At 30.8% G+C, this 21,193-nt stretch overlaps 1 protein-coding gene and 1 long non-coding RNA gene across 4 annotated transcripts; both read left to right on the forward strand.

The window, feature by feature from the left end:
• Positions 1 to 1,914: 1,914 nt before the first annotated feature.
• On the forward strand, positions 1,915 to 16,009 carry LOC143069450 (tubulinyl-Tyr carboxypeptidase 2-like). 3 transcript variants are annotated; one of them, XM_076244089.1, is made up of 11 exons: positions 1,915 to 2,468; positions 3,451 to 3,542; positions 4,091 to 4,147; positions 5,490 to 5,564; positions 6,861 to 7,032; positions 7,774 to 7,819; positions 8,960 to 9,039; positions 9,895 to 9,978; positions 10,717 to 10,767; positions 14,095 to 14,216; positions 15,616 to 16,009. In XM_076244089.1, exons 1-11 carry the CDS (start codon positions 2,187 to 2,189, stop codon positions 15,692 to 15,694), a joined length of 1,140 nt encoding a protein of 379 aa, XP_076100204.1. In that variant the 5' UTR covers positions 1,915 to 2,186; the 3' UTR covers positions 15,695 to 16,009. The 3 variants fall into 3 exon arrangements, with proteins under 3 accessions (XP_076100204.1, XP_076100207.1, XP_076100205.1); XM_076244092.1 differs by having other exon boundaries at positions 1,915 to 2,342; XM_076244090.1 differs by lacking the exon at positions 10,717 to 10,767.
• A 4,450-nt stretch (positions 16,010 to 20,459) lies between these two features.
• Positions 20,460 to 20,926, forward strand: LOC143069454 (uncharacterized). The gene is made up of 2 exons (XR_012976405.1): positions 20,460 to 20,722; positions 20,851 to 20,926. It is a non-coding gene; the product is annotated as an uncharacterized LOC143069454 (long non-coding RNA).
• The last annotated feature ends 267 nt before the right edge of the window (positions 20,927 to 21,193 follow it).

Genomic DNA, 21,193 nt, shown 5'->3' on the forward strand with positions numbered 1-21,193 from the left:
GTATAATAGTTCCAGCTGATTGGTATTATGTAGACAAACACGCATGACCGGTGTACTAAGCTTTTATCCTGTTATATATCTATGATGAGTTTATTCCCTTCATTGGGTCGATGCAAATGCTTTGACAAGTTTGCTTCCCATGGATATAACTATCACGAGTCAATGACTCAGAACTTCTGTGTTGATATAAATAATCATTGATATGGTCATAATTATTAATCAAATGTTTACTGAACTTTGATTTTTTTCAGAGTACTAATTAAAGGCTTTCCCGGCACCATAGGAAAGATAACCTTAGCTTTATCATTGTATTACATGTCTCTGGCTTTATCTTCGTATTTTCTATGGCCTTCAGTTTAACTTTTTTTATTCAAGTCTCACCGATGAATTATTTTGTAGACGAAACGCGCTTTTGGAGTACACAATTTTATTCCGGGCAGGGGGTCTTTAATGAGTTGTTTTACAACGGTTCAACTATAGGTTTATGCCACGTACTGCTGTTGGAGGTTTCCTCCCTCGATGGTATCACCATAACATAATTTTGTAAGAGTTTGGATATGGATATATAATATATCTAATAAAATGTGTAGATTTATCTAACAAAGTCCTTATATTTGTATAAAGTAACATTCGTTTATAGTAGATTGTTTTAAGGTTAAATAAGCTACAATTAAATATTCCTTGCTACAACAAATGGAAGTATTTAACGACATTGACTGGCTATACAGCCCTGCAAACAAATGGAAGTTTTTAACGACCTTGACTGGCTATACAGCCCTTGCACGGTCGGCCCTGGTTTGCGCCTTTTTGTGTATTAAATAATTTAATTTTTACCATGTGGTAATTGACATAATTTAGAATGGTAAATAAAGTTTAATAAAAAAAAAAAATAAAAGAGCAAAAATTTTAATAAATAAATGGATAAAAAAAAAATTATGAATAAGTAAATAATTAAATAAAAGAAAAGAATATAAAAATAAATATAATAAAATAATATAAAAATAATTTTGTTTATATAAAAAAAAATAAAAAAAAATTAAGCCTTAGTAGTCCCGCTCTGTGATTAATATTAGATAACAATGATTCTTTATATTGCTATGTAATTATTTTAATCGTTTCAAATTTATGAAATTATATTCGTACACCAATGTCTTTGATACACCAATAACAAAAACTGAAATATATTGAATTGATACATTTTGTAATTATTCAAAATTAAACCAGAAACCTATACTTAATTATAAAATAATGAACCTGTTAAAGGGAGACAATACTCGCATAACCTTTTTTCGAATTGGCACATAATACAAAGGAATGTCACTCTTGCATACAAATGGCACATCAATATAATTAATTAACTGTGTATTCGTGCTCCACCTTCAATGAAGATTCTCGATTATAAATATAACCAAAAGTTGTTAATCTATAGGATAGTGAAGACTAATGAAAGCTAACCCACTGTAAAAAATATTTCTTTGAAATTTTTTTAAACTTACTCAGAATAATGCTCGAGACACTTGGCTTTCATAGCTCATAATTAACGTTTTTACACAATATTTTAATAAAGTAGTTAAAGATTATTCTCAAAGTGTAAGACGCAATACAAATAGTATGCTTGCATCATCTTAACCAAATACAGATTTAATTAAGTCCTGAACATTTCGAGACATATTTGTTTATTTTTATCAAAACCGGTTTAAAGAAATCCCAAGTACATGTTAAGATCCGACTTAATACCTATATCCCGATATCGTCAGGTAAATATGCTACGAGTTGTTAAGACTTTATGAGAACATCTTGGTGCGTTGTCATTAATAACTGTTTCACGTGTATTTAGTAAAATTTTATTTTATCTTGTAGGTCACAAAAACGCTTTACATTACTTATTTTTAAAATATTAATTTAAGAGTTTATTGACGTTGACCATTGACAACAATGTAAACAAAAAGTCGGCAGCATTTCAGTTTTTGAGTTCCTTCAGTCTTAATAACTTGGACAAAATAGAAAATACACATAAAAATTGCAAGATTTGTATTAGAAAAAGATGTATTACATGTTTTTTAACCGTACTAAATTATGACAGGCGGAGAGAGTAAGATATTGTTCACCCTTGCATCTGTCTGTTATTTGTATCTTTATGGAGCAAACATTTAGATCTTGTGTGAAGAAAAAGGGGTTTTAATCTCATGTCAACTAAGAGTAAAGAGAGAATGTCTCATTCAGATTCGACAGTTAAAAAAGACAAGGATGATGATGAATGTATAAGGGTAAAAACAGTGAAAAGTTCAAAGTCACGAAATGGAGAAGAGGATGTTCAAGAAGAAAATGGAGTTTTGTTTTGGGTAAATAAGAGTGGATTTCCAATTGACAATAAAACATGGGAACGCATGTGGGACCATGTTGCCAAAATCCACCCAGATAGTTTTGACATGGTACGAAAGGTCAGAAACAGCGGAGATTTACCACAAGTATGTGTTAAATATATAATACGATACATTTAATTTGTACCTCTAATGACCGAATAACACTTAATATCTGAATAACACTTGTAATGATCAAATAACACTTGAAATTTTACTATTACACATATTGGTGACTTTTAAACATTGATTATTAAATAATGGTATATTATTGATGTATTTTATAACTTATAAATGATTTGCAGAAAGCAGATATTGATAAGTTCATAAAAAACTTTTTTAAATTTAGTGTGAACATCCAATATGGTGACCACGGAAATCACAATGTTCATGTACATGTACAAACTAAATTTAAAATGAGCTTTATGAACTTATCTGCTTTCTGGAATTCTGTAAATAATTTTTGTGTACCCAAATATATATACATGTATGCACATGTAATATGTAGATGAATTTATCAAGAACTTTTTTTTGTAGACTAGAAATTTTAGAAATGTATGCACATCTTCTTGGTCTTCCTTGCTAGGACCAGATTTCTATTAGAATACATGTAGTTCCCTTGACACTGACCGAGAATAATATCTGTTTTTTATGTGATTCTTTTGCTCACACATGTTGACCCAGTGCTAAAAAAATTAAAACAACACTTTGTAAATGTCATGCGTCCAAAGAAAAAGATTGCAAACTGACATTTCACATCTGAAATACAAATGTAGTTTAACTTGCACTCATATTTTTTGAGTATTGCCATGTTATTTTTTTGTTAGCAACAGTAGTTTAATACATGTATCATTGTGTATATATAGTTTAAAAAATAAACAAATTAAATATATTGTTAAAAAAAATATAATCTTTGATCGTTTGTCTTGTCACATTTTTTCTTGCTGTAAATACAACATGTACAAGTGACAGCTTCTTAATATACATGTACGTTTGTTCTCTTTGTCATTCAATGATTGTGATACTCTTGGATCTACATTGTATTTCAGGTATATTATAGTGTTTATAACTTTATATGCGTATATTTTAGGTTCCATTTCAAGCACCGCCAATTAATTTTCAATCTTCAACACCAGTGTCAGAGAGAATTGAAAAAGTACAGAATTACATGAGGAATCTACAGTATCTTTTGATCAAATTATTCTTATATAATTAATTATGATCTAATATGTTCAGTTATATATTTTAAGAAAGAAAGGCAATTTAACCATGAGAAATATCAATATTGAATAGTAAAAGTAACGACAGTAAAATTTGCTGGTTTGACAACAACTTCCCAGTTATATTTGAAAATGATGGAAAGAGGGGTATTTTCTTTAAGTCATATATTAATCTGGCTTTATTCTATAAAATATTTATTTAAGAGAAGAGTTTGTAGATTCGTTTGTGTTTAATGGATAAACCAATTATGCAGGTCACTAGCTACCTTCTGTATAGAGTTTTACACACATTAATAATGTGTGTAATAGAGAATAATGGCCGGGGGGATACATGTAGAGATAAAAGGGCCAAAAAATTAAGTGAAGAGAAAAATGAGCTAAAACATAGCCCCCTGTTTCCATCAAGAACCTAAATTGTCACTCATTTTTGTCTCCTGTGATAGCCCTCATATTCACATACCTCGATCCTTTAACAATCAATAAATGTTATTGTTTTTTCTTAACTAAAAGGTATAATCACACTGGAACTCAGTTTTATGAAGTCAGAAAAAACAGACCAATATCTGGGTAAGTAAGCAACAGAAAACTTTATTCAAATGAGCACTGAATCGATATTAAATGAATTATGATTTATTCAAATAGGCACAAAAAATATTCGTTAGAAAACTTTCTACAACTAGAAAATAATCCAGAGCAGAACCTCAAACTCCTTACTTACATATAGCAACCAAATAAACGTAAGAGACATTGCCTATCTGCACAAGTGTTAACTGCTTTTATTGTAAGTATTTAATTCTAGTTTTAGCTCACCTGTCCCATAGGGCCAAGTGAGCTTTTCTCATCACTTGTCGTCCGTCGTCGTTAACTTTTACAAAAATCTTCTCCTCTGAAACTATTGGGCCAAATTTAAGCAAACTTGACCACAATCATCATTGGAGTATCTAGTTCAAAAAATGTGTCCGGTGACCTGACCAACCAATTAAGATGGCCGCTATGGCTAAAAATAGAACATATTGGGTAAAATGTAGATTTGGCTTATATCTCTGAAACCAAAGCATTTAGAGCAAATCTGACCAGGGGGGTCTAGATCTATCTGTCCTGAAATTTTTAGATGATTCTGACAACCCGTTGTTTGGTTGCTGCCCCTGAATTGGTAATTTCAAGGAAATTTTGCCATTTTTGGTTATTATCTTTAATATTATTATAGATAGAGATAAACTGTAAACAGCAATAATGTTCAGCAAAGTAAGATCTACAAATAAGTCAACATGACCAAAATGGTCAATTGATCCTTAAGGAGTTATTGCCCTTTATAGTCAATTTTTAACAATTTTTTGTAAATTTTTATAAAATATTTTCCACTGTAACTACTGGGGCAAGTTCATTGTAGATAGAGATAATTGTGAGCAGCAAGAATGTTCAGTAAAGTAAGATCTGCAAACACATAACCATTACCAAAACACAATTTTTTTTTGTCAAGAATCCATGGTGATCGGTATCCTTTGTTTATATGCACATAGACCAAGGTGAGCGACACAGGCTCTTTAGAGCCTCTAGTTATTTAATAAAAAGCAAACTTAAAAAGATAGAAGATACATAAATGAAGAGAGATCAACCATGCCAAAAAAAAAACACAAAAAAAAACACAAAACAAAACACCATACTGAAAAACTAAAATAAAATGTTGAAGTTGGAACCAAAATTATTGAGGTAAAGTCAGCTGAACAAAGCTATTGTGTTTTTGAATGATGCAATAATTACAAATTTTAAAACTGCTTCAGTACAGATAAAAATAATGGGGAAAAAATTAACAATTCCAAAAAAAATTGAGACTAAAATACTTTTAATATTATATTATTAATTTATGGATTAGTGTAATTGCACACAAAATCTTAATTTTTATTTGTAGATTAATGGATTTAGCCAGAGAAATGATTAAAGAATCCTTACCAATTAAATGTTTGGAAGCAATTATTCTTGGAATGTATCCTTATTTAAAATATCTCTTTATATTGGAATGAAGACCACACATTGTTCAAGAAAATTGGGATGACAAATTTAAATTCTATAGACATGATAGAAGTATTTTTTATTACATTCAAAATTTAGAAATTCAGACATCACTTAATGCATGCATTTAAGATAAGATATATTTTATTTCCAATAGTGGACCCGTTATGGGCATAATCAGTACATTGATTTTTTTATCACCCAATTGCAATAGACAATAAACAAAAATAAAAATAGAAAAATGTTTGACAAAAAACATGAAATATAAATTGAGTTAATAATACATGTAGTCACATATCAAAACCTGCATGAATTAACAGTAACTGTTTAAAAAAATAATAACTTGGGTTCTGTAAACCAATCTGGATTTGCAGATGATTTGTTAGCTGAAAAAAGAAAAGTGGATGATGAAATTTAAATTACACAGAAATGTCTTTATCAATAAAACCTGATCAAGATGAAAAAAAACCATACCCAGTAATTTTGACATGTCTGGGGAAAGAATAAATACCAAATCAAATAACTTATTTAATTTGAATACTATAATTACAAAAAATATGTACTGGAAAGCTAAATACTCATGTGATGAACATTAAATTGATAATTTAAGACTTGTTCACATCTTTGGCTTTTGCATGGTCTTTTGATAGTTGCTTTATTGGCAATCGTACCAGGGTTCTCACTAAGGTGAGTCCATGAGTCCTGAACTCATCAAAATCTGTCTGGACTCACCATTTTCAAAACTGATGAGTCCACAGATGCATCAAGATTGAAATATTGTATATAAACTGAACACAGTTAAACACAAATATCATCATTTTATAGCAAAAGTTTAAAAGTGATGTGAATTTAATGTCATTTCATTACTCTATTGGGATATGGAGACTATAATCAATGATAATATTACATTATATTGCAATAAATTATTTTCTTCTAGCTGTTGGACTCATCATGGCCAAAAATGACGAGTCCCTGGACTTGCCTTCAAAAATCCTTAGCGAGAAATCTGTCATACCACATACCGGTATTCTTATTTTTGTTTTGAAAATAGAAAATACTAAAGCTTTTGTTAACAAAGGAAGATTTTTATTATTATTATTATATAAATTGGCAGTGACACATTTATGATGTAGCTTTCACTGGTTGAATGATTGTACCATGAGTGTTTCTTCATGATTCCACCACTTAAAAAATAGTTTATAGAACCTTTACAAGCCTCAGTATTTTAAAACAATCTCTGATATTATAATAGATTCCTTATCTGTACTAGTTTTCTTACCAATGGTATGCTGGGAGTTGAGAGATTTCCTATCAGTTTCAAAAGTGTATTTAATGGAAATGTTCACCGTCATGTTGTATTAGGAATATATTACAGTGGGAGATGGGGTACCATAGGGATGAGTCGACGAGAGGAACTTATGTACAAACCACTAGTTTTCAAGGTAAATCTAAACAGTTAATAATAAACCTACAAGCTTTAGACATTAATAGCGTTTTTTTTCATCTACACACTTTATTTCATAATTTTGTATTTAAATGTTTATTTTACATAGCTATAAAAGACGATTGCTGGCCATCTTCATTGAGTTTACTGATTTTGACAGATAGTTTTGCTTTGACATAATTTAAGTTATTTCCCTTTGACCTCTTATTGTTAAGAGAGTTGACTCAAAAGATACACCCATTGTCAGGGAGAATGAATAATGTACTGTAGAAAATACTGTGGATTCATTTATTTTCATGGGTATCAATTTTCGTGGATTAAGGAAAACTAGCTTCTTGGTTTTGTCAATCTGTGCACACAAAGCCATAGAAAATTTGTAATTCGTTGAACATTTGAATTCGTGGTTCACTTGTACCCACGAAAATTGGTATCCAACGAATAATAATGAATCCACAGTAAGTTGAAATGTTGACCAGGATCTATTATGATATACACAGGCATATCCAGGATTTTTTGAAGGGGGTGTAATTGCTGATAAATTAATTTTTGTTCAAGCAGAGCAAGGGGATTTTTTTTTACAATTGCATGCATACTACAGGAGTGACAATCATATCTTCTGAAATAATAAAGTTAAATTTAAAATATGGGAATATCAAATACAAAATATCTTAAAATACCACTTTACCACACAATCAAACACACCACACCCTCTACATCTCTGTAAGAATTATAATTTCAGAGTTTGGCAGATTTGATGTTTGATTATGAAAAGTCCTACAACCTCTGTAAGTATATGTATATTTAATATATATGAGTGTGCTAATAAAAACAAACTTATATTCCTCATATCTCCTTTCTATTCATATTTATTTTAACTATAGATTAAGAATGTATGACAGCAAATTACAGGACAAATATCTAGACAAAAAGTCACAATTTAGTTTTGAGATGATTTTCTGTGATGTACAGAAACTCTTATTTTCAACACAAATTTTGTGTTTTTCTTGACTATAATATAAAAAGCAAATTTGTAATCAAAATGTATTCTAATTAAAAATCAATAATGATAAAAAAAATTCAATAATTGAAAACAACTTGTCAAAGTGACTTGGTTCATAATTGGCTCAATGGTGCCACAAAATATATCTTATGCATGTTAAAAGTTGACATCATTAAAGGCTTATAAACAATTTCCTCAACCTTAAAATGAATATATGTAAAAATAAATTACTTCAAGAACTTTTTTTTTTATCATGTATATCATATATCCAAACAATAATAAACAAATTATTTGTGAGTTTTATTCATTGACTTTTTGTTCTATCAAATTTGTTTCTTTCTGTCTTTTTACCTAGATATACTACATGTACTGTCATATGATATATATAGATTCCTACACTGCAACAAGTGTATTACGATATTTCTCCACTCGAGACGGTTAAATTTTATTATTTAAAGCGTGAGGTTGCCGAGCTCTTTAAATAACTAAAATTTAACTGTCGAGAGTGGAGAAATATCGTAATACACGAGTTATAGTGTAGGAATCTGTTTCTCTAATGATTTTTATCCTTCTTTTTCAAAGATTTTCAGAAACTTGTGTTCTTTATATGCGACGTCATCAGGCATTGTTGCCTTTTTTCATGACGTCACAATAGGAAAATACAGAAGAAAACAAAACATTTAGACGTCATAATCAAATTTCGACTAATCATTTGCCGAGAACAGATTTTTCACTAGTGAGGAGAAATATTTTTCTCACACCGGTCAGGAAATGTGAAAATAGCACAAACATTAGAGAACACTGTTGTCATAATTTTATCTATTTTTTTTTGTAATAGAAATAAAGCTAGCAGTTCTGAGTTTTTTTTAAATATGGACATGATGGATATGAACATTTGCACTAGTTGGTTATTTTTTAATTACAGTTTATCATGAAGTAAAGAAAATGAAAATAGGACTACCAGCTCCACATGATCCTCATAGTTATGAATTTATCAACTGGAAGGTATAGTTTACATTATATATACAGCCCCACAAAATCCTCATAGTTATGAGGGTCCCTGTCAGTGGCGGATCCAGCCATTTTAAAAAGGGGGGGGGGGGTCCAATTATATGTCCCCATTCAAATGCATTGATCGGCCAAAAAAAGGGGGGTTCCAACCCCCTGACCCCCCCCCCCCCCCCCCCTGGATCCGCCAATGCCTGTGGCCAAGTGGTCTAAGTAGTTCTACGTTAAAACACCAACTAGCAATCAATCAATCATAGTTATGAATTTACCAACTAGAAGGTATAGTTCACATGAATTTACCAACTAGAAGGTATAGTTCACATGAATTTACCAACTAGAAGGTATAGTTAACATGAATTTACCAACTAGAAGGTATAGTTCACATGAATTTACCAACTAGAAGGTATAGTTCACATGAATTTACCAACTAGAAGGTATAGTTCACATTATTCAATCAAAGTTGCCTGTATATAAGGTCATACTGAAAACCACAGCAAACTGACCTAAGCTTTTAAGTTATGTTAAATTGAAAAAGAAATAAGAATAACTGATCAGGTAAAAAAAAAATAATGTGTAGCTTCCTCGTTCCTTGCGAAAAAAAAACTTGGAAAATTCTATTACCAGATACACTTCAAAATTAATTGGTGTTTAACACCTCTCTCAGTAGTTGAACTACTTAGACCACTTAGCCACAGAGACCCCTGAACTTCAAAAAGTCAGTTAATATTTAAAAAGACTTTCAAGCATCATCATTTTTCTGCATTTTTCTGTCTTTGTTTTCCTATATTATTCCCATGACAAAAAAATTAAATTATCTCCCTTTATACTATTTTCTATACATTTTGTTTTCAGACCTTAACATTAACACCTGGTAAACAGAATAAAAAGGAAATGACTAAAGACCTAGAACATATGGCTAAAGAAATAAGACTCAAGGTATTTAGTCTTTTAACCAAAATTTAATATACAATGCTGGAATAAAAATAGGTAATCCGTCCTTATTTTTTTTTATATATAGTTCCATTTTTTTCAGAGACCTATGACAATAAATACCAATGATGTCTTCTGTAATATAACAATGAAATTTAACCACTTAAAAATATTTGCTGTTCAGCAAAGTTTAGGGTGATATAACCTTCTAGGAAATACATGTACTGAATGGATGACCAAATGGGCTGTTTCAGAAGGCACTAAAAACCAAATCTTGGTCATCATGGGTAGTAAGGCCATAAAAAAAATAGGTTTGTTTGCCCAAACGCTACCTACCCAGAAAAAAGCTGCCTACTCAAATTCTTTTATTATCCTGATTTGAAGAAGTTTTTTTTTTAATCAGATAGGCATGAAGACTAATAAACACCCGATACTTCAATTTCTCATTTTGAAAAAAAAAAAAAAGAAAATGCCTACCTACCTACCCACTGTCTCAACTTTTGGGTAGGGTTTGGGCAAACCAAATTATTTTTAATTGTGGCCTAAAGTTACCAGAAATGACAGATGGGAACCAGACTAAATATATGAAGAGTTCATTAACACAAAGTTGCATTGTAGGCTAGATTGAATGTTCTTTGTTAGACAGAGATGTTCTTCCCATCCCTGGGGGTGAAAATGGTACAAGGGAGGGAATCAGACTTAGACATGTATAAAGATGTGTACTTACAAAAAGCTATATTTTAGGCTAGATTGAATGTAATATGTCAGACAGAGATGTTCTTCCCGTCAATGAAGGTATTATGGTACAGGGAACACAAATTGATACACTATTGATAAAAGCAGAAAATTACTTGCACTTGAGTTTATGTCATCAGATACACTGGATGAGGCTAAGAATATGAATTACAACAAAAACCATACTCATGTTGACCACATTTTTTTGCAAGTTCTGTTTTAATTTATTAAGAGCTGTTTATAAAAAGACAATGTATCTGTTAAACTGAAATTGCTAAATAAATGGAAATCTATCTCTGTAAATGGTGCTGTGGTAATATGACCTAAATCATTAGACTTGTAAAGCATTTCACCAGAGCAATATCAATTTTTAAAACAGTGCATGATAAAATTGAAATTAAACTAATTTTCAAAAAGTTGGATGAGACATGTATGAGTATTGCTGTAACTGGAAATAAAGGAAGCATCACATTGCAAAACTTGTTTTAATTTGCAGTCAATATTTATTTGTCATTGTAAAAAGTCATTAAATAAATTCTGGTGCATATGAATTAATATTCATTTATTTATTATGAATTACCGTCTTTAAGTGTGTATACAGTACACATTTTTCAATCCCCAAAAAGTAGATGGTTTTCAGTATTTGAAAGAAAAAAAAATCACCAGTTTTTGAGACTGAAAAGGCCTTGTAATACACAACTGCATACTATACACTTCTAAATAAGGTATTGGTCATTATTTATTATGATTTTTTTTTTGTAAAATGATGTTTGTTTTTTCTCATTTATGTATTTTTAATCCATTGAAAAAGTAAGGCCTAAGTACAACCCTTTTCCTTAAGGTTGACTTTTCACCCTCTCCAGACATCTTAATTTAATTTTGAGACCATCAGTCCTTCACTCTTTGTCACGTGCTGGATGAAAATACCAACTTTTAAGTCTTTGCTTTGAATATGAACCCAGCCTACATGCTGTAACAGAATTTTAATGTGCTTCACCAGAAACAATCAGCAGAAAGTTTTTTCATGACCATATTCTACCGCATATTTGTAATAACAAAGGTTTCTCATTTCAATGTATAGAGGTGACAAATGACTTAAAGTGTTTTAAAACCAAAAGAACATAATACTTGTAGAATTATATGAAGTTTGTTCAAAGTAGAAATCAAGTATCAACCTCAATCCTAAAATAGGTAACTTTTCATAATGAAAATAAAAAATTCAACTTTTCAAAATTAATGAAGCCCAACTCTGACCCTGATAGCCATGAAAATAAATTAATCTAAGTAGTTGATCTTTTTAATCTTTAAATTTGAATGACCTTTTTGAATGTATTTTAAGGCGGTACCTAACACTACAGGGAGATAACTCTTTAAAAATCAGCTAGACGTTTTAATCACCTTGTGCTGTTAAGGGAATATTAAACTTCTCAATGATCAAAAGTATTGTCTGTCAAACTGCTATATAACCAGTGTAATTTTTCTGATTAAATGATTGGTTCAAATGTTTTGAAATTTTTATATGTTTGTCATAGGGTCAAAGTAAGTACTTTGTCAAAATTTTATGAAAATTAAACGAGCCAAATTAATTTTAGTCACGGTGTTGGGTACCACCTTAAATATTTATAAGAAAAACATATTGTATTCAAAATGTAAGCTGATTGATGGACTAAAGTATTGAATTTGCATATATCTATCTTAGGCTTACCATAATTCAGAACCTACACCTGGCATCATACTGTATTCTTCTCGTAAGGTAGAATGTTTGTTTAAATCTCTGTACATAGAAGTTTTTAATAATATGCTCTTTTGTCATAACAAATATGTAAAATGTTCAAGTCATTGTTCTCCTTATTTTAGAAAATTCCTTAATTAATGCAATAGCATTGAAATCACCTTATAGTTTCTTGTATGGATTTATTAGTCAATGATTGCCTTTGTTATTAAAGCTCAAAAAGAACCGTTTATGCAGGGTTTTATACTAAAACTTTGCTGTCATTGAGAAAACTTGTTTCTGTTGAGTTGTTTCAGATATAGGTCAAATGACAGTTGAGATAAGATAATAATGTTGAATTGTATTATTCTTTTTAAATGTTTTTATTGGGTCAAAGATGTTGTAATATTAATTTGAAATGATAGGTAATGAAATAATCGAATGTCTATGCTAGTACTAGCTTACAATTTAATGGTCTGTTGGATTGTGTTCTACTGTTACCAGGCATATCATTCCCAGGGGTGGATCCAGGATTTCAGGTGAGGGGTGCAAATTTAAATATTGCCTTTGGTAAAATTATCAAAATATTCTTTATAAGCTGAAGACAGCCCATGCTTTGCATCTTTTAGTGGAGGCCCAAGCAAGCCACACCCTGTCTGAACTGCATGTTGTTATATTATGTATGTTTGAAATGTGGTAATCCCATAGTAAAATTGTCGAGTCTTTGTTTAACTAAGATTAGCTTTTAATGGTTGCTCCATTCTCATACATAATCTTATGAAAAATATAAACATATTAATGAAAAAAAAATATAATTTTAACATAGAAAAAAAGATTTTAATCTCATGTAAAACATTAATGACATCTGACATGTTTGTGAAGTTGTATGGATCACAGTTGCAAAGAATGTTAGTCCTTGTTTGAAACTTTATAGTTTTCTCTAAGTATTTTTGTTTACCATACATGGTTTAATGCTAATTTTTTATTTCTTTTTCAAATAATAATACATTTAATGTCCATCAACACATGGTTGCACTTTGTAAATACAAATGTTTCACAAGCCACACCTTTTCTTGGGGAGATATATAAGATGCATAGATATTTATTTTGCTTTGTTTACCTACTGGTTCCCAGATATGATCTCTATAATTCATCTAATAGAGACATAACTTGGGAATATTACCAGTATAACAATATATGGTACCAGCGAATATTGAAATCTGAGGAAGGTCCAAATTAAAGGTAGGGGTAGCTCAGAATTTTATTATAAGTTTAAACTGTGAGATGTTTGTGAAATAAAAAAAGTATTGCATATCAACTTTCTGTTCTAGAAAAGACAAGGATATCATTTTTAACAGAAATTTAAAATGGCACTGTTTTAGCCACAAAGGGAGTTTCTATGGGAAATTGCATTGTCTATATTTACAAAAGTGCAACCTATATTGTATATTAATATGAAATAATATATAGCACATGATCTCATGCCATGCAAAGTACAAAAGAAAATTGATAACATTGATTTTTTTTAATGCAAAATTTGTACTACATGTAACATGAATTATATCACTAATTTTCACATTTGAATTTAAAAACTTTAAAAAACCATGGTCATAATTGATATAAACTTGCATTGATTGAATGAGACATTATTTAAAATTACTATTGTATCTAATTAGGCAAAATCGTACAGTACCCACCAGTGCCAGTCTCCAAGAAAAACCTATTCTACAGCAGAATTTCCATATCATGAAAGCAATACTCAGAGAAGTATAAGGGAGGCAACCAAGGTCTATAGGTCGTAAGTATTTTCAGTAACAAATGTTATTTTTTATAATAAAAAATTTCCAAACAAAATCAATGTATACATGTATCATAATTTTATTATTAGTACAACATATAATGGTAGTATTAAGTTTTTGCAATTAAATTCCATTTTTGGATTAAGGGAATGTTTTATAAACACCTAAATGGGATCCAGGGAAGGTACCTTGAAAACTGAACTATGGGTGGGAGTCAAGAAACGTGAAAATCATACCTCTATACGTTGTGTCCAATTTTGAAATTGCCATCACATGGTTAACTTATAATGTATAGCTATGAAGGGAAAAGTCCTTATCAGAAATTTTAGATAGCTGCATATTTATTATATATAGATTCCTACACTGCAACAAGTGTATTACGATATTTCTCCACTCGAGACAGTTAAATTTTATTATTTAAAGCGCGAGGCTTGCCGAGCTCTTTAAATAACTAAAATTTAACTGTCGAGAGTGGAGAAATATCGTAATACACGAGTTATAGTGTAGGAATCTGTTTCTCTAATGATTTTTATCCTTCTTTTTCAAAGATTTTCAGAAACTTGTGTTCTTTATATGCGACGTCATCAGGCATGGTCGCCTTTTTTCATGACGTCACAATAGGAAAATTCAGAAGAAAACAAAACATTTAGACGTCATAATCAAATTTCGACTAATCATTTGCCGAGAACAGATTTTTCACTAGTGAGGAGAAATATTTTTCTCACACCGGTCAGGAAATGTGAAAATAGCACAAAAATTAGAGAAATATCCTGTCCAGAATTTATTTTTTATAAACGAGGTGACTCTAAAATGAATGACAGTTTTGTTCAAGTCTTGAAAGATGATAACTAATTAAACAATTGTTTAGCGTATAAAATTCCAGTCTATTTATAGTTGGGGCTGTTACATTGGCATTTGACCTTGTTATCACATATTTATGGTTAATAACAAATTGAAGGGCAAAAACTTTGAGATGACATGTAGCCAAGAACCTTTCTCCAGTTAAAATAGATATAGAAGATGTGGTATGAGTGCCAATGAGACAACTCTCGATCCAAGTCACAATTTATAAAAGTAAACCATTAAAGGTTAAAGTACGCCTTCATATAACCTATTCATGCCTATTTACCTAGGCAACATTAATAAGGTCCTCATATTATTCTTATCTAAGTAAAAAACATTTCTCAGGTGAATGATGCAGTTTGTTATGAAAAATTATAGAAAAAGATCGATGGAAAGTTCCAGGATAATTCCAAATTGCTTATCTCTGCATAATGATTTTTACGTAAAACTTTGTCTGATCTTCCAGCAAAAAAGTTGTCATATCAATAAATAGTAATTGAACTGAACCATTTTGTTTTGATTCATTATACATACATAGATGTATTTATTTTTCAGCCAAACTTCAATCAATGCAGAATCTCTAAAGAAGTTTACCAGTACAAATGAATCAGCTGACTACCAGCTTAGGATTTAACATTAGATGAAGAAAAAGATTGTTAATGTTTTAAATTCTTGCCAAGATATCAGACATTTTTATCTTCAAAACTTTTTATTAATAAGTAAAGACTGTTTGTCAAATTTGTACATGTCAAAAGGCTAAAACTGTGATATTTGTATTTAATTTGTATTTTATTTTTAATAATTCATAAAATGTATCAGATCAGTGATATTTTTTTTGTACTTTTCACATACATGTGTATTGTCAAAACCATTTATTTATTTATTTATCTTGTATATTTTTTGATTTTTTTTTTTAATACAATTAAATTGTTTGATTTTTAGCAGTTTATTTGAATGAATATTTGTTGACTTTGTTTTTTTGTTGTGCTATTAAGTTGGTACATAACACTACAGGGAGATAACTCTAAAACTGAACATTTTAATTACGTTCTACTGTTCAAGAAATATTTTGAGCTTCTCAATGATTAAAATTGGTGTTAGTCAAACTGTTATTTGTCCAACGAAATGTTACGAGTGTGTGGTTCAAGTTTTTTGGAAATTTTTATATTTATTTTTGTCATATGGTCAAAGTAATACATGTACTTTGTTAAAATTTTATGAAAATTAAACGAACCAAATTAATTTTATTGAAGGTGTTTCGTACCACCTTTATATTACTATGTGCACCACAAAGCCAACAAATTCGTTATCTTTTGTAAGCATAAGGACATGTGTTATGATTGTCAAGGAGGAAACTAAGATGACCACTCAAGATGACCACTCAAGATGACCACTTGAGTCCAAATAATGTTGATGTAAGCAACTAACTGTTCTTAAACAATGAGCAAAACCCATACCAATGAAACTATGTAGTCAGCTGCAAAGGCCTTTCATAGAAAATGTGAAACAATTCATATAAGGGAACTATTATCCTAATTATTACAAAACAAAATATGAAACAGTTCAAATGAGAAAACCAAGGACCTGATTTATGACAAAGCAGTAAACTAAATTACAAGTATAACAGACAACAACCAATGACAACCACTTAGTTACAAGCTCCTGCCTTTGTACAGACAACAACCAATGACAACCACTTAGTTACAAGCTCCTGACTTTGTACAGACAACAACCAATGACAACCACTTAGTTACAAGCTCCTGACTTTGTACAGACAACAACCAATGACAACCACTTAGTTACAAGCTCCTGCCTTTGTACAGACAACAACCAATGACAACCACTTAGTTACAAGCTCCTGACTTTGTACAGACAACAACCAATGACAACTGCTTAGTTACAAGCTCCAGACTTTGTACAGACAACAACCAATGACAACCACTTAGTTACAAGCTCCTGACTTTGTACAGACAACAACCAATGACAACCGATTAGTTACAAGCTCCTGACTTTGTATAGACAACAACCAATGACAACCACTTAATTACAAGCTCCTGACTTTGTACAGACATATGTACATAAAGAATGTGGTGGATAAACAATTTTGTGAGCACTGAAACCTCAACCTCACCTTGGACAGAGGTGTAAAAATTTGACTTGAGTTCATAATTAAAAATTAACTGTTAACAAAACTTTGAATTTTTGAAATACCAAGGTTTCTACTGCAGGAATAGATTACCTTAGCTGTATTTGGCAAAACTGTTAGGAATTTTTGGTCCTCAATGCTCTTCAACTTTATTTGGTCTTTTTAACATTTTTTGAGCGTCACTGATGAGTCTTTTGTAGATAAAGCATGTGTCTGGCGTAAATATAAAATTTCAATCCTGGTATCTATGATGAAAATATTTATTAACATATGAACAAACTGTAAAAATCAGTTTGAAATGGATTGATTCTTCATGTTGCCATAAAACTTAATAAACAAGAATGTGTCCATAGTACACAGATGCCCCACTCACACTATAACTTTTCTGTGTTCTGTGGACTGTGAAATTGTGGTAATAACTCTAATTTGGCATTAAAATTAGTAAAATCATAACATAGGGAACATGTGTACTAAGTTACAAGTTGTTTGGACTTCCAACTACATCAAAAACTATCTTGACCAAAAACTTTAACCTGATGCATGACAGATGAACGAATGAAAGTACACACAGACCAGAAAACATAATGCACCTCTACTATATTAGGTGGGACATAAAAAACAAGATAAATACAAAACACCCAAAGTACCAATATCCGAGGTGAGGCGAGGTTTAAGTGCTCACAAACTTGTTTATCCACAACGTTCTTTATGTAATCATAAATCATAGCGATTATCTTGATAATTTTTTATCACCCTTAGTTTTAAACATACATGTTGAAGACCCATTGGTGGCCTTCAGCTGTTTTCTACTCTATGGTCAGGTTGTCTCTTTGACACACTCTCCATTTCCACTCTCAATTTTATGATATAAGCAGATCTAAAATTATTTCCAAGGAGACAGCTACCCTAAAGACAACACAGTGGCAGAACCAGAAATTTTCATAAGTGGGGGCCCATTGACAACCTAAGAAGGGGCGGCTCTTGTCATGCTTCAGTGATTATATAATTAACCAAATTTTTGCCCCATGGGCTCCCTCTAAATCTGCCTCTACAACAGGACAAGCATGTTAACATATATTTATCCCTTTACAGCCTTCAACATTCGAGCAACAATTAAGTTTATAGTGAGCTTCCAAAGGCTCTAACATGATAAAATTTTAAACAACTCCAAAGAAAAATTCAGCTACTTGATTTTTTGATAAAAAAAAATGGACATATATGGCAGGGTCCACCAACAAACATGGACAATCACTGCATTTCCCTCAGAAATTCCTGACTGGAACATATATTCTGTATCACTTTCATGCCTTTGGAAGGCTATGTAAATGGCTACTATTTTGCTGACTCTTATATAAAAAAAAAACACCAAAATTAAACATGAAAATTTATTCAAACTGCTGCCAACAATTGCATGAATTGAAAAATATGTTATTTACATTGAAAATAACAATTAACATGATTAATAATGGAACAAAAAAAAGAATTTATTATATTGATAACCTAATAAACGTACCATGAATTCTTTCATTTTTTAATCAACCCATATACTGTAAATTCAGAAAGTATTGTGTGCATTCATTATTGACAGTTTTGAAGAATTGTCAAAAATGTGAGATTTGTTATTAGGGCTATTCCAGAAAAAAATGTATGGGGGGGTTGGAAGGCACATATTAATAATACATGGGTGATGGGTATCAGAGCAACTTTTCACACTATAATGCACTATAATTATCAAATACAATTGTCTGGGTGGCGGGTGCTGACAAAAACTGCCTTCCAACACCCCCATACATTTTTTACTGGAATAGCCCTTAGAAAAAATCTGTATATGTACAGCTGTATTTATCAGATTTCAGAATCCAAGTTTTTTTATAATTTAGATAATCACCTAGTTGCATTATTCAAAGAAATATACCTCTGAATTTACGGTATTAAAGTAAAAATCACACAAAGTCAGCTGTTTCATGTTGTCAATATTGGTTTTAATACCTCAAAAATGTAATTTAACTTAAAAATAAATTGAATAACCATTTGCAAGAAAATTAAATAATACTTTAAAAACATGATTTGGGTGTAAAAATGAAGTCAGTCTATAATGCCCATGATTTGTTTTCAGTAATACTAACATGACTGATATATATCAATATACATCCCTTAAAAAAATATAATCTGTACATCATTTTCTCAAAAGTTCTTACAAAAATAATTTTCTATAATATTGGAATTTTCATACCATTTACGTATGCATGACATACATGATAATATATTTCTAAAACAAGAATGTGTCCAAAGTACATGGATGCCCCACTCGCACTATCATTTTCCATGTTGGGTAAAAAAAAAAATAATTTGGCATTAAAATTTGAAAGATCATATCATAGGGAACATATGTACCAAGTTTCAAGTTGATTGGACTTCAACTTCATCAAAAACTTGAATTTGAAACTCCCACTTTCATTTTCTATGTTCAGTGGACCATGAAATTGGGGTCAAAAGTCTAATTTGGCTTTAAAATTAGAAAGATCTTATCATAAGCAACAAGTGTACTAAGTTTCAAGTTGACTGGACTTCAGCTTCATCAAAAACTACCTTGACCAAAAACTTTAACCTGAAGTGGAACAACAGACAGACGAACGGACAGACAGAAGGACAGACTAATGAACACAGACGGACGGACACACAGACCAGAAAACATAATGCACCTCTACTATCGTAGGTGGGGCATAAAAAGAATCATATTTGAAAAAAAAAAATTTCAAAAACAAAAGAATGATTAAAACAAGAATGTGTCCCAAGTACATGGATGCCCGTTCTGCACTACCATTTCTATGTTCAGTGGACCGTGAAAATAGGGGGAATCTCTAATTTGGCATTAAAATTGGAAAGATTATATCATAGGGAACATGTGTACCAAGTTTAAGGTTGAATGGACTTCAACTTATCAAAAACTACCTCAACCAAAAACTTTAACCTGAAGCAGGACAGACTGAAGGACGAACAAACGAAGGGACGCACAGACCAGAAAACATAATGCACATAAATGGGGCATAAAAAAGAATCAAGGTTGAAAGAAAACAATTTCAAAACAACAGAAAAGAAAATCTCTCTTTCGGCAGTTGGTTGATGTTAAAAAAACACCATTTCAAAACATTGGTTCTGCTACCACTCTTTGTAGAAGTACTAAAGACTGCAAAATAGATATATATTTACACATCAGCAATATAATGTATTTGAAAGTTGATTATTGTACAATGCATGATGTCATAAGTCTATTCCAAGACAGTTAGAGACAATTCAACTAAACGCTTAAAAGCACTGCTGTTTCCTTTAAAAGGGGAGATAATTCATTACCATATATCAGAAAGTAAAAAGATATTCAGTAAAGGTCTTTCACCTTATTGTTTGTTGGTACCTATTCATTTTGAAAAACAAATAAAAGTCAATTCTGGTACAAATCAATCACACTAACAAACACATACACAAACATAACATTGATGGTCACACTACGGTCTTAAGGTGGTACCCAACACTTTCACTGAAATTAATTTGGCTCGTTTAAATTTCATAAAATTTTGACAAGGTGGTACCCAACACTTTCACTGAAATTAATTTGGCTCGTTTAAATTTCATAAAATTTTGACAAGGTGGTACCCAACACTTTCACTGAAATTAATTTGGCTCGTTTAAATTTCATAAAATTTTGACAAAGTATATACTTTGTCCCTTTGGCAAAAATATAAAAATTTCAAATAATTTGAACCAACCGTTTTTTCAGAAAAAATACACTGGTTATATAGCAGTTTGACAAATACTAATTTTGATCATTTAGAAGCTTAAGATTTCCCTAACAACATAACGTAATTAAAAGGTTTAGCTGATTTTACAGAGTTATATAAATCTCCCTGTAGTGTTAGGTACCACCTTAATCCTGTGATCACCATCTTTTTCTAAGCTGAGTTTTAATCCATTTAGTCTAGACTAGTTGTG

This window comes from Mytilus galloprovincialis, chromosome 3, assembly GCF_965363235.1.
Source record: "Mytilus galloprovincialis chromosome 3, xbMytGall1.hap1.1, whole genome shotgun sequence".
Taxonomy (NCBI): domain Eukaryota; kingdom Metazoa; phylum Mollusca; class Bivalvia; order Mytilida; family Mytilidae; genus Mytilus; species Mytilus galloprovincialis.

Excerpts from the sequence above, each read along its gene's own strand:
- LOC143069450 (XM_076244089.1), top strand. The coding sequence starts at position 2,187 with ATGTCAACTAAGAGTAAAGAGAGAATGTCTCATTCAGATTCGACAGTT. Across the intron at positions 2,469-3,450 it reads ACAGCGGAGATTTACCACAA|GTTCCATTTCAAGCACCGCC; the intron begins GTATGTGTTAAA and ends CGTATATTTTAG. Across the intron at positions 5,565-6,860 it reads GAAGCAATTATTCTTGGAAT|TTTTCTTACCAATGGTATGC; the intron begins GTATCCTTATTT and ends TATCTGTACTAG.